Source organism: Mustelus asterias, chromosome 13 (assembly GCF_964213995.1).
Source record: "Mustelus asterias chromosome 13, sMusAst1.hap1.1, whole genome shotgun sequence".
Lineage (NCBI taxonomy): Eukaryota > Metazoa > Chordata > Chondrichthyes > Carcharhiniformes > Triakidae > Mustelus > Mustelus asterias.
Window position 1 is genome coordinate 107,440,364 of NC_135813.1, and position 12,598 is coordinate 107,452,961.

General features: G+C 42.3%; 1 protein-coding gene across 3 annotated transcripts in view; it reads right to left on the reverse strand.

The window, feature by feature from the left end:
• anapc5 (anaphase promoting complex subunit 5) overlaps positions 1-12,598 on the reverse strand; it is a 54,614-nt gene that overhangs the window by 18,649 nt on the left and 23,367 nt on the right. For 2 of the 3 annotated variants that reach the window (XM_078227493.1, XM_078227494.1), the window contains exons 12-14: positions 10,650-10,785; positions 6,784-6,858; positions 5,361-5,482 (exon numbers count right to left, since the gene is read on the reverse strand). In XM_078227493.1, the coding sequence (XP_078083619.1) occupies positions 5,361-5,482; positions 6,784-6,858; positions 10,650-10,785 (333 nt within the window). The remainder of the gene's footprint in view (positions 1-5,360; positions 5,483-6,783; positions 6,859-10,649; positions 10,786-12,598) is intronic. The other variant, XM_078227496.1, reaches the window with a different exon arrangement.

Here is a 12,598-nt window from a genome sequence, read left to right on the forward strand (position 1 = left end):
AGCCTCTCCTCATAATCCAAACCCCTCATCTCCGGTATCAACCTGGTGAACCTTCTCTGCACTCCCTCCAATGCCAATATATCCTTCCTCATATAAGGGGACCAATACTGCACACAGTATTCCAGCTGCGGCCTCACCAATGCCCTGTACAGGTGCATCAAGACATCCCTGCTTTTATATTCTATCCCCCTCGCGATATAGGCCAACATTCCATTTGCCTTCTTGATCACCTGTTGTACCTGCAGACTGGGCTTTTGCGTCTCATGCACAAGGACCCCCAGGTCCCTTTGCACGGTAGCATGTTTTAATTTGTTTCCATTGAGATAGTAATCCCATTTGTTATTATTTCCTCCAAAGTGTAAAACCTCGCATTTATCAACGTTATACTCCATTTGCCATATCCTCGCCCACTCACTCAGCCTGTCCAAATCTCTCTGCAGATCTTCTCCGTCCTCCACACGATTTACTTTTCCACTTATCTTTGTGTCGTCTGCAAACTTCGTTACCCTACACTCCGTCCCCTCCTCCAGATCATCTATATAAATGGTAAATAGTTGCAGCCCGAGTACCGATCCCTGCGGCACGCCACTAGTTACCTTCCTCCAACTGGAAAAACACCCATTTATTCCGACTCTTTGCTTCCTGTCGGATAGCCAGTCCCCAATCCACTTTAACACACTACCCCCAACTCCGTGTGCCCTAATCTTCTTCAGCAGCCTTTTATGGGGCACCTTATCAAAAGCCTTTTGGAAATCCAAAAACACCGCATCCATCGGTTCTCCTCCATCAACCGCCCTAGTCACATCTTCGTAAAAATCCAACAGACAGACAAATCCCCAGGGCCAGATGGCATCTATCCTAGACTCCTCAGGGAGGCAAGAGATGAAATTGCTGGCCCTCTAACAGAAATCTTTGTCTCTTCACTGGACACTGGTGAGGTCCCAGAGGATTGGAGGATAGCAAATGTGGTCCCGTTATTTAAGAAGGGTAGCAAGGTTAACCCGGGTAATTATAGGCCGGTGAGCTTGACGTCCGTGGTAGGGAAATTGTTGGAGAAGATTCTTAGAGATAGGATATATGCGCATTTAGAACTGAATAATCTCATTAGCGATAGACAGCATGGTTTTGTACGAGGGAGGTCATGCCGTACAAATTTGGTTGAGTTTTTTGAGGAGGTGACAAAAACGATTGATGAGGGAAGGGCCGTGGATGTCGTCTATATGGATTTTAGTAAAGCGTTTGACAAGGTCCCTCATGGCAGGCTGGTGCAAAAGGTTAAATCTTACGGGATAAAAGGTGAGCTAGCTAGGTGGGTGGAGAACTGGCTTAGCCATAGAAGACAGAGGGTAACAGTGGAGGGGTCTTTTTCCGGTTGGAGGTCTGTGACTAGTGATGTTCCGCAGGGCTCTGTACTGTGGCCTCTGCTGTTTGTGATATATATATAAATGATTTGGAGGAAGATGTAACTGGTGTGATCAGTAAGTTTGCGGACGACACAAAGATTGCTGGAGTTGCGGATAGTGATGAACATTGTCAGAGAATACAGCAGGATATAGATAGGCTGAAACATTGGGCAGAGAAATGGCAGATGGAATTTAATCCAGATAAATGCGAAGTGATGCATTCGGTAGATCTAATGTAAGGGGGAGCTATACAATGAATGGCAGAACCATCAGGAGTATAGACACACAGAGGGACCTGGGTGTACAAGTGCACAGATGGACGTATTTTACACAGAGGGTGGTGGGGGCCTGGAATGCACTGCCAAGCAAGGTGATTGAGGCGGACACGCTGGGATCGTTTAAGGCTTATCTAGATAGCCACATGAACAGACAGGGAATAGAGGAATACAAACGAATGGTCTAGTTGGGCACATGAGCGGGGCAGGCTTGGAGGGCCGAAGGGCCTGTTCCTGTGCTGTATAGTTCTTTGTTCTACTCATTTACTCGTCGGCTGCTCACATTGCCTGTATGTTGTTTGCCAGTCAGAAAATATAGAATTTGAACATAATAGCAAACTATAAGCATGTTTATAAAGAGTAATACTTTTTGAATTTTAGAAAATTAAAGGTAAAATGGAGTAGTGCCCTTTTCGTTTGTCTGTTTGGCTAACCACCACTTACGGTCTCTCTGAACTAAAATAAATTCAGTTAAATAACAGAATGTAAGCTTTTACCTAACCTGTTGTATAGATGATTTACTTGAATTGCAAATAATTTTTAAAGAGACAAGTTAGAAAACTCATGTTTATATTTTCACAAATAACCCAGTTGATACATGCTTTGAAATTATGAACATCACACACGCAGGCTGGGATCGCAGCAAATTAGGGTGGCTCTAAAGGGCAGGCCTGTTGAGTAGAAATGCAGTAGCTTTGGGGAGGGGAAGGGGAGGGAGTTCTGGCTTCCAGGTCATATTGATCTGAGAAGGAATGAGATAGGTGGAAATATAGTAGTGGTGACAGCAATTGTATGGGATAAGGATATATTTATAAATTAAAACAGTTGACCTGCATTCAGGACTGTGCCAGGGTCCAGCAGTAATCTACGTTAACATTACAGTGATACAAAAAGCCTCAGGCACTTAAACCTCAGAGGAGGTAATTTAATGGCTGGTATCTTACAAGCTTCTGGGTGTTGTAACTGGGGGGCACCCCAAAAAGGTGCTTGGGATCCACTCCAGCAAGTCCCCAGGTAAGGACTGCCCAGCATTTGCCCAGGAAGTTCAAACTTCTGTTAGGCAATTGCCCTGCAATTGGAATCATCCAAAAGTACAAATTTAATTGCTGATTGTGGATGGTTCCAACTGCCTTACAGTAATAGTTGCCTGAGAAAAGTTAGAAAAACCTAACTCCTGGGTAATTGCAGTATTGACCTCCCCCCCCCCCCCCCCCCCAATGCTCCCCGACCCCTCCATGACCTCCCCTAACCATGGGACACCTTCCCAGCCCCCCACCCGATGCCCCCATTGACTACCCCCTTACAACTTACCATCTCTTGTCTGCCGAAAGTGGCTGGGCCTTCAAATGTAGCTGCTTTATGGCGACTAGTGTTGGCGACTAGTGTTATAAAATAGGGGCTTCCTTACCTCCGACTCCCTAGCCTTGACTGTAAGTCTCAGCAGTGCACTGTCCTACACACTCTGGACTGGTCTGAGAAAGGAGTGGGTGGATTTCCTTGCAAGTAACTCCGATTGCCACTCTGTGCAAGTTCAGGCCATTAGCATTGACCAGAAACTGAACTGGATTAGCCATGTGAATACTGTGGCTACAAGAGCAGGGCAAAGGGTAGGAATCCTGCGGTGAGTAACTCAGCTCCTGACTCTTAGAATCATGGAATCTCTACAATGCAGAAAGAGGCCATTCAGCCCATCGAAACTGCATTGACAACAATCCCACCCAGGCCCTATCCCTGGAACCTCACATTTTTACCCCGCTAATCCCTCTAACCTACATATCCCGGGACACTAAGGGACAATTTAGCATGGCCAATGCACCTAACTGGGAGGAAACCGGAGCACCCAGAAGAAACCCACACAGACATGAGGAGAATGTGCAAACTCCACACAGAGTGACCCAAACCGGGAATCGAACCCAGGTCTCTGGTGCTGTGAGGCAGCAGTGTTAACCACTGTGCCACCATGCTGCCTGGTAAGCTGCTTTAAATTATTTCCAAAGCCTGTTCACCATCTACAAAGCACAAGTCAGGATTGTGATGGAATATGTTCCACTTGCCTAGATGAATACAGCTCCAACAACATGCAAGAAGCTCAACACCATTCAGAAAAGAGCCTGCTTGATTGATATCCCTTCCACTTCCACAAACATTCATTCCCTCCACCACCGACAAACAGTTGCAGCAATGTATACCACCTACAAGATGCACTGCAGCAACTCAGCAAGGCTGCTTAGAAAGCACCTTCCAAATCTACGATTGCTACTATCTAGAAAGACAAGAGCAGCAGATACCTGGGAACGCCACTACCTGGAAGTTTCCATCCAAGTCACTTGACCAGTCATCCTGACTTGCCTGGGTAAAATCCTGGAACTCCCACCCTAACAGCATTGTGGGTGTACCTACACCTTAGAGACTGCAGTGGTTCAAGAAGGCAGTTCACCACCACCTTTTCAAGGGCAACTATAAGAAAGGGCAATAAACGCTGGCCTAGTTGGTGACACCCACATCCTGTAAGTGAATTAAAAGGCTATGGAGCAGGTGTTTCTCCAGTGATGCCTATCATTGCAACATCCTCTTCAGTATGCACAGACAAAAACAGAGCTTAGAAAGCCCTCTAAATACAATATTTTCAGTAACTAGCCATAACCTTTTCTAAGTTTTATTAAAGAAAACCATTTTACTTAAAAAAGATAGCACAAGAAAGACAGCCCATTTCAGACTGCATTTGTTGCGAACGCTGTGTATGCGCAGTTCCACTGTTTCTCTGCTATGTTTATTGTTTTACAGACTCACGCAGCCATGATCACAGTGTATCAGACTGACAGCAGCAAAGGATTTCACTGACACTGAATGAATTTCAGTCTATGAGAAAAAAAACTTTTTCAACATTTTAGTACACAAGTGGATAATTTAAAGCAGCAAACTAACAAATGGAAAATCTTGGAGACAGTTGGGCATCACCTTGCATTGAATATCTCCTGTTTCCAAGTTGCAGCATCAGCAATCTTGTTCTTGTCTCTTTTGTGAATTATTCAATATAATTAAAATATTAGGAGGGGAAACTGCTCTGGTTGTGGTGAGAGTGCAGCTATTATTTGGACTGTTTGAACATTGTTAGTGGAAATGTTAATGGAAATGTAATCGGGGGTTATAAATATTTTAAAGCTTAAGACATTAAGACCTGCATACATTTCCTGCCTACAAAACCCATGCTTTGGGTGCGTGAACCAGTGTACATGCGCAAATGGCCATATTGTGTTGGCAGGAGACACGAGGCAGTGTTGTTTTCGTAATTCAAGAAATCAAATCAAATCAGCAAAACTTGAAAGGTTTGCCAAATCATTCAATTCACGGACATTCAAGCTTTTTAAATTCAGTTTTCCAAAAACATTAAGTTTTGTAATTTGTTTATTATTTGACAAGAGGCTGGGGCACCTACGTTCCAGGAAGAGTAAGCCAAGCCTCTTTCACCATTAAATGAGATTGTGCTGATCTGTGACCAAACTCTACACCTGCTTTCACCCAATATCCCTAAATATCTTTGGTGAACAAATATCGGTCAATCTGAGATTGAAAATTGACAATCGATGTAACATCAACTGCTGTTTGCAGAAGAGAGTTCCGAACTTCTACCACCCTTTAAGTGCAGAAAACACTTTTGCTGAAAAATATTCCTTGCACTTACCTATACAGTCCTTCTGGCCCATTAAGTGCTGCTATTCCAGGAACTAGGGAGTCAGCTATATGATATTTCCCATCAGTCATTGCTCGATTAAACTGTATATTTTGGTCAAACAGCATCCAGAGCTTTTAGATACAGAGAAACTTGATTATAAGCACAGAACTATACAAAGCTGCAGATGAACATTGGTAATACATTATTGTACACTGTTTTGGTATTAAAATCTTGAGTCAAATTATATTAATTCATAGTACATACTCAAAAAGCTACAGTGAGATTTCCTGTAGTGTATATTACTATTTAGATCTCTCTTAGTATTTGTGTTCACAATTAAAAGATACTCCCTATTGGAGGACCCATATCCCCACTGAATTTAAATATATAACATGAATGGAATAATATGAGAAGGAACGAATAATTATTCTATCACTCCAGCAATATCACCAAAGCTGTGTGGGCTGCAATCTTATTTTCCTTAGCATTTCAAAAGTATATTTTCAAGCTAGATCATTGTGGAAAAAACATAGCACAAAATTATAGTGGTACAATATTTGTCAAACTCAATACACAATCTCTGACAAAATAATAAGACTTGAATTTTCAGCATTTTCTGGTAATCATCATTTAGCAAAAGAGTTCCACAAACTCCCTCAAGGAACTGAAACAGGTAATTTATAACAAAGAGCTAAACTAGGACTGCAATAGTTTGCTCTTTGAAATTCAGCAGTCACACTGGAAAAAAAAACAATAAAAATAAATAGGTCATAAATTTATGCTAGAAGTGCATGCATGTGTTTGAGGCATGGACAGAATCTGGTTCAATGGTTATGACTCTCCCTTCAGCCTCCCGCTATCCTCAAAAGGATATTTATGGCCTCTGCTTTTCTTTCACCTTAGGCGAGGAACTTAGCAAAGTAACAGACCATGGTCCCAAACCTACGTTCCATCAAACTGGTAAAGCCAATTGGTTCTCCAGTTCATGGTCTACTTCCACCGCAGTGATGGTTGAAACAGACACAGGAGCTTTTTTTTTTTAAACGGACATTTGAAAACCAAATGATTAATTCTCATACATTTCATCTGTCTCCAGATTTTATAGAAAGTGCAATTTTCATGCCAATCCATCCAATGGCAGTTTAAGAACAAGTGTCCTTCTATACTTGCAACTCCCCTAATTTATTCAAAGTAAAAATTGCTGTTGAGGCATTAACCCTTTCATCCCAATAGCCCAGTAACAAGAAAACAAAGTAAACACTTCTAGACATGTAATTCATTATCAATCCAGTGCAGTAATAATATTGAATACTTGTTTTGAAGAATGGTTACACCTTCTGTTAAATGATAATCACTTCAAAATATAACATGGTCACAAAAAGATGACATCTTCTGCATCAAACAATTACTGCAAGCACAATTATCAACGTACTTTTGCATGCTGGCTGTGGGGAGGAAACCGATCTTTTAAATGCTTTAGGATTTCCGAAGCAGCTGAGTAATAGCCCTACAAGTCCAAAAATACACAATTTATATTAATCACAATCAATGCAGTTAACATTCAATTTTGATAGTATTCATTTTGATAGCAAATGTGAATCAATTTGAAAAAAATAAAGCAAATTAAATTTCTGTTGCGTTATATTTAGTGGAGGCCAATGCTGATATTTTGACAAAAATTATTTCCGGAGCTCTCTTTCACCACAAGGTGGGGTTTAATCATTATGAATGTTTTTTATATATACAAAGGTCATACAACTAATACAGATTTTCATTAGTACACTTCAGTTGGTTTGGAAGGGATTCCCAGTTTGAGAAGTGTGAAAGAATTAAATTAATAGCACGGAGACAAACTCTTAACAGCATCCAATGATAGCCATCTCCATCAAAGTTTCATCAGCTCCCTCTCATGGTTCAGTTTAGTAATTGCTCTTGGCCAAATAACCCTCATAAATCTTATGAAACCTGTCCAAATCAAAACAAAAATTATTTTAATGATTTTAAATGATAAAGTTTGTAAATAATATTGTGAAGTGCAGAATTTAAGTGATAATTTTTCAGTTTGTAAGACTTTCTAGATAATACAGACTTGTGATATTTCAGCTGCTCTAAAAACATGTAACAAAGGTAGCCTAGAGTGATGAGACAGGTTCAAGACCATCTGACGAAGTGTCATCCAAACTTGAAACATTGCTCTACTCTCTCTCCACAGACACTGTCAAACTTGCTGAGATTTTCCAGCATTTTCTGTTTCAGATTCCAGCTTCATAGAGTCAGAGGTTTACAGCATGGAAACAGGCCCTTTGGCTCAACTTGTCCATGCTGCCCTTTTTTTAAAAATCCCTAAGCTAATCCCAATTGCCTGCATTTGGCCCAAATCCCTCTATACACATCTTACCCATGTAACTATCTAAATGCTTTTTAAAAGACAAAATTGTACCCGCCTCTACTATTACCTCTGGCAGCTTGTTCCAGACACTCACCACCCTCTGTATGAAGAAATTGCCCCTCTGGACACTTTTGTATTTTTCCCCCTCTCACCTTAAACCTATGCCCTCTAGTTTTAGACTCCCCTACCTTTGGGAAAAGATATTGACTGATCCATGCCCCTCATTATTTTATAGACCTCTAAAAGATCACCCTCAGTCTCCTACGTGCCAGAGAAAAAAATCCCAGTCTATCCAGCCTCTCCTTATAACTCAAATCATCAAGTCCCGGTAGCATCCTAGTAAATCTTTTCTGCACTCTTTCTAGTTTAATAATATCCTTTCCAGAATAAGGTGACCAGAACTGCACACAGTATTCCAAGTATGGCCTTACCAATGTCTTGTACAACTTCAACAAGACGTCCCAACTCCTGTATTCAATGTTCTGACCGATGAAACCAAGCATGCTGAATGCCTTCTTCACCACTCTGTCCACCTGTGACTCCACTTTCAAGGAGTTATGAACATGTACCCCTAGATCTCTTTGTTCTGTAACTCTCCCCAATGCCCTACCATTAACTGAATAAGTCCTGCCCTGGTTCAATCTAGCAAAATGCATCACCTCGCATTTGTCTAAATTAAACTCCACCTGCCATTCGTCAGCCCACTGGCCCAATTGATCAAGATCCCATTGCAACTGGAGATAACTTTCTTCACTGTCCACTATGCCACCAATCTTGGTGTCATCTGCAAACTTACTAACCATGCCTCCTATATTCTCATTCAAATCATTAATATAAATGACAAATAACAATGGACCCAGCACTGATCCGAGGCACACAGCTGGTCACAGGCCTCCAATTTGAAAAACAATCCTCTACAACCACCCTCTGGCTTCTGTCAAGAAGCCAATTTTGTATCCATTGCGATACCTCACCCTGGATCCTGTGAGATTTAACCTTATGCAACAACCTACTATGTGGTACCTTGTCAAAGGCCTTGCTAAAATCCATGTAGACAACATCAACTGCACTGCCCTCATCTACCTTCTTGGTTACCCCTTCAAAAACTCAATCAAATTTGTGGGACATGATTTTCCACTCACAAAGCCATGCTGACTGTCCCTAATCAGTCCTTGCATCTCTAAATGCCTGTAGATCCTGTCTCTCAAAATACTTTCCAACAACTTACCCCACCACAGATGTGAGGCTCACTGGCCTGTAGTTCCCAGGCTTTTCCCTGCAGCCCTTTTTAAACAAAAGGCACAACATTTGCCACTCTCCAATCTTCAGGCACCTCACCCCTGACTATCGATGATTCAAATATCTCGGCTAGGGGACCTGCAATTTCCTCCCTAGCCTCCCACAATGTCCTGGGATATACTTCATCAGGCCCCGGGAATTTATCTACCTTGATGCACTTTAAGACTTCCAGTACCTCCTTCTCTGTAATATGTACACTCCTCAAGACACCACTATTTATTTCTCCAAGTTCCTTAACATCCATGCTTTTCTCAACAGTAAATACTGATGAGAAATATTCATTTAAGATCTTACCCATCTCTTGTGGATCCGTACATAGATACTTTGTTGATCCTCAAGAGGCCCTACTCTCTCCCTTGTTACTCTTTTGCCCTTTATGTATTTATAGAAGCTCTTTGGATTCTCCTTCCGCAGTAATTTGCTTTTATCGAAGCCATCTTGCTCAGTTCCCAATCTCACCTGCATCACTGTTGAGGGACACTGATATTTCAGTAGAGGGAAGGAGAAATCAGCCATAGATTTATTTCTGGTGAGCCTGCATCACTCATTAGGCCACCTCAGAAAAACGCTCTGCTCAGCATTTTCCCAATTCTACATCAGTGTCTTGAAACACGCATTACGCCCCTGATTTTAGAAACTGACAGATTTAAGGGGGAAAGGGAATATAAATTGGGATATGTGCCCAGAAATCAGTGCCCCACAAGGTCCATTTTATGTCCAAAAACAAGTACAAGGAACAATATTTTCCCCTCCTCAGGGAGTTTACTCTTAAGAAAACTCAGTGACCACAAAATTACTACTTTAACCATGTTTGGGGGATGCGATTTCTTAGTGGTATTATTGCTAGACTATTAATTGAGAAACTCAAATTATATTCTGGAGACCCGGGTTCAAATCGCGCCATGGCAGATGGTGGAATTTGAATTCAATGAATAAAAATCTGGAATTAAAAATCTACTGGTAACCATGAAACCATTGCCAACTGTGGGAAAAATCCATCTGTCCTTTAGGGCAGGAAATCTGCCATACATGTGACTCCAGAGCCACAGCAATGTGGTTGACTCTCAACTGCCCTCAGGTAATTAGGGATAGGCAATAACTGCTGGCCAGCCAGCGATGCCCATGTCCCAGAAAGGAATAAAAAAAAAGTATTATACTGTAATTAAGAAACTGGAATCACGTTAGGAAGATCACAAGACTGTTCAACAATGTTCTTCTGCTGGCTTGACTGCCTTAAATAACTGCAGGTAAGAAAATATGAGATTTGACCCTTGGTTTGTGCAAGGTAAGCCAATCTTGGCTGAGATGCAGCAGGGGCACAATGATTGCCCTCTGTGCATCCTGGGAAAGGAGGAAAAAGCCCAGATCCCTAGTTCCTAATTACTATCCATTGAACTCTGTTGAAGTATGCATGTGAAGATAGGTTTGGACTCAACCACAAAGTCCCTTGTGGTAAAATATCTGGTTAACAGAGTGGTCACTTGGGTGAGGGATCATCAGACACCAACCATCCACAGAACTGTACCTCATCAAGGTGCCAATGCCTACAGGAACAAAAGGGCAGAAGAGGCAAAAGGTGTGGGGGGAATAAAAGCACAAAGCTGACTTACCTGTTCTGCATGAAGTTCTGCCAGGTGACACAGTACTACAGCCATTGCCTCAGTGTTATTTTGATGAATATCCATGTTTACAGACTCCAGACTGTGCATGTACAGAAGAAGCTGTGTTTGTTGTAGTGCCATTGTACTACAACGATAAAAATGAAACACTAAACATTAGCGCTGTGAATTATTCATTAGAAATCATTACAAACGCTCTTGAAAGTTTCATCTAGTAGGTAAATCTAATCTGTGTCATTAAGGAATGTAGAACAAGGCAACACCAGAACCATGTTGTGAACTGGACACAAACCCTCTTTTGAAGTATCACCATAGGACTCAAAAAAAGAGGGGAAAAAATAGTGTTCAGTTTACAAATCAGTTTGCTAATGATCACTGCCCACTCACTAGAGAAGAATATCCAATCGAATATGGTTCCAGAGTGTATAGACTCTGTTCCAATCGCTGCAAATGGTAGGAAGGAATTGAACAGGAGCTAAATTAATTCCTAATCATTAAGGAAAAACGATTACATTTTAGATTATTTTTTGAAAAGCTGCCACTGTTTTTGGAAATCTGGCAAAAAGTAACAGAATTGGACATGAACTAGACACAGCTCATTGTTTGCCCATTCTCAGTTGTGGAATAACGCAATGTAGAATCATTAAATCCCTACAGTACAGAAAGGGGCCATTTGGCCCAATGAGCCTGTACCAACAACGATTCTATCCAGGTTTTATCCTCATAACTCCACATATTTACCCAGCTAATCTCCCTGACACTAAATGGGAATTGAGCATGACCAATCAACCTAACCCACACATCCCTGGACTGTTGGAACATGGGGAGAACATGCAAACTCCACACAGTCACCCAAGGACGGAATTGAATCCGGGTCCCTGGCGCTATGAGGCAGCAGTGCTAACCACTGTGCCACCCACATATAGAACATAGAAAAGCTACAGCACAAACAGGCCCTTCGGCCCACAAGTTGCGCCGAACATGTCCCTACCTACTAGGCTTACCTATAACCCTCTATCTTACTAACTTCCATGAACTTATCCAAAAGTCTCTGAAAAGACCCTATCGAATCCGCCTCCACCACCACTACCGGCAGCCGATTCCACGCACCCACCACCCTCTGAGTGAAAAACTTACCCCTAACATCTCCTCTGTACCTACTCCCCAGCACCCTAAACCTGTGACCTCTTGTGGCAACCATTTCAGCCCTGGGTAAAAGCCTCTGAGAATCCACTCTATCAATACCTCTCAACATCTTATACACCTCTATCAGGTCACTTCTCATCCTTCGCTTCTCCAAGGAGAAAAGACCTAGCTCTCTCAACCTATCCTCATAAGGCATGCCACCTAATCCAGGCAACATCCTTGTAAATCTCCTCTGCACCCTTTCGATGGCTTCCACATCCTTTCTGTAGTGAGGCGACCAGAACTGGGCACAGTACTCCAGGTGAGGTCTGACCAGGGTCCTATACAGCTGCAGCATTATCTCCCGATTTCTAAACTCAATTCCTCTATTGATGAAGGCCAGTATTCCATACGCCTTCTTAACCACAGCCTCTACCTGCGACGCTGCTTTGAGCGTCCTATGAACCCGGACCCCAAGATCCTTCTGATCTTCCACACTGCCAAGCGTCTTACCCTTAATATTATATTCTTTCATCCTGTTCGACCTGCCAAAATGAACCACCACACACTTATCTGGGTTGAAGTCCATCTGCCACTTCTCCGCCCAGTCTTGCATCTTATCTATGTCTCGTTGCAACTGCTGACATCCCTCTACACTATCCACAACACCACCAACCTTTGTGTCATCAGCAAACTTGCCAACCCATCCTTCCACTTCCTCATCCAGGTCATTTATAAAAATCACAAAGAGCAAGGGTCCCTGAACAGATCCCTGGGGCACTCCACTGGTGACCGACCTCCATGCTGAAAAATAC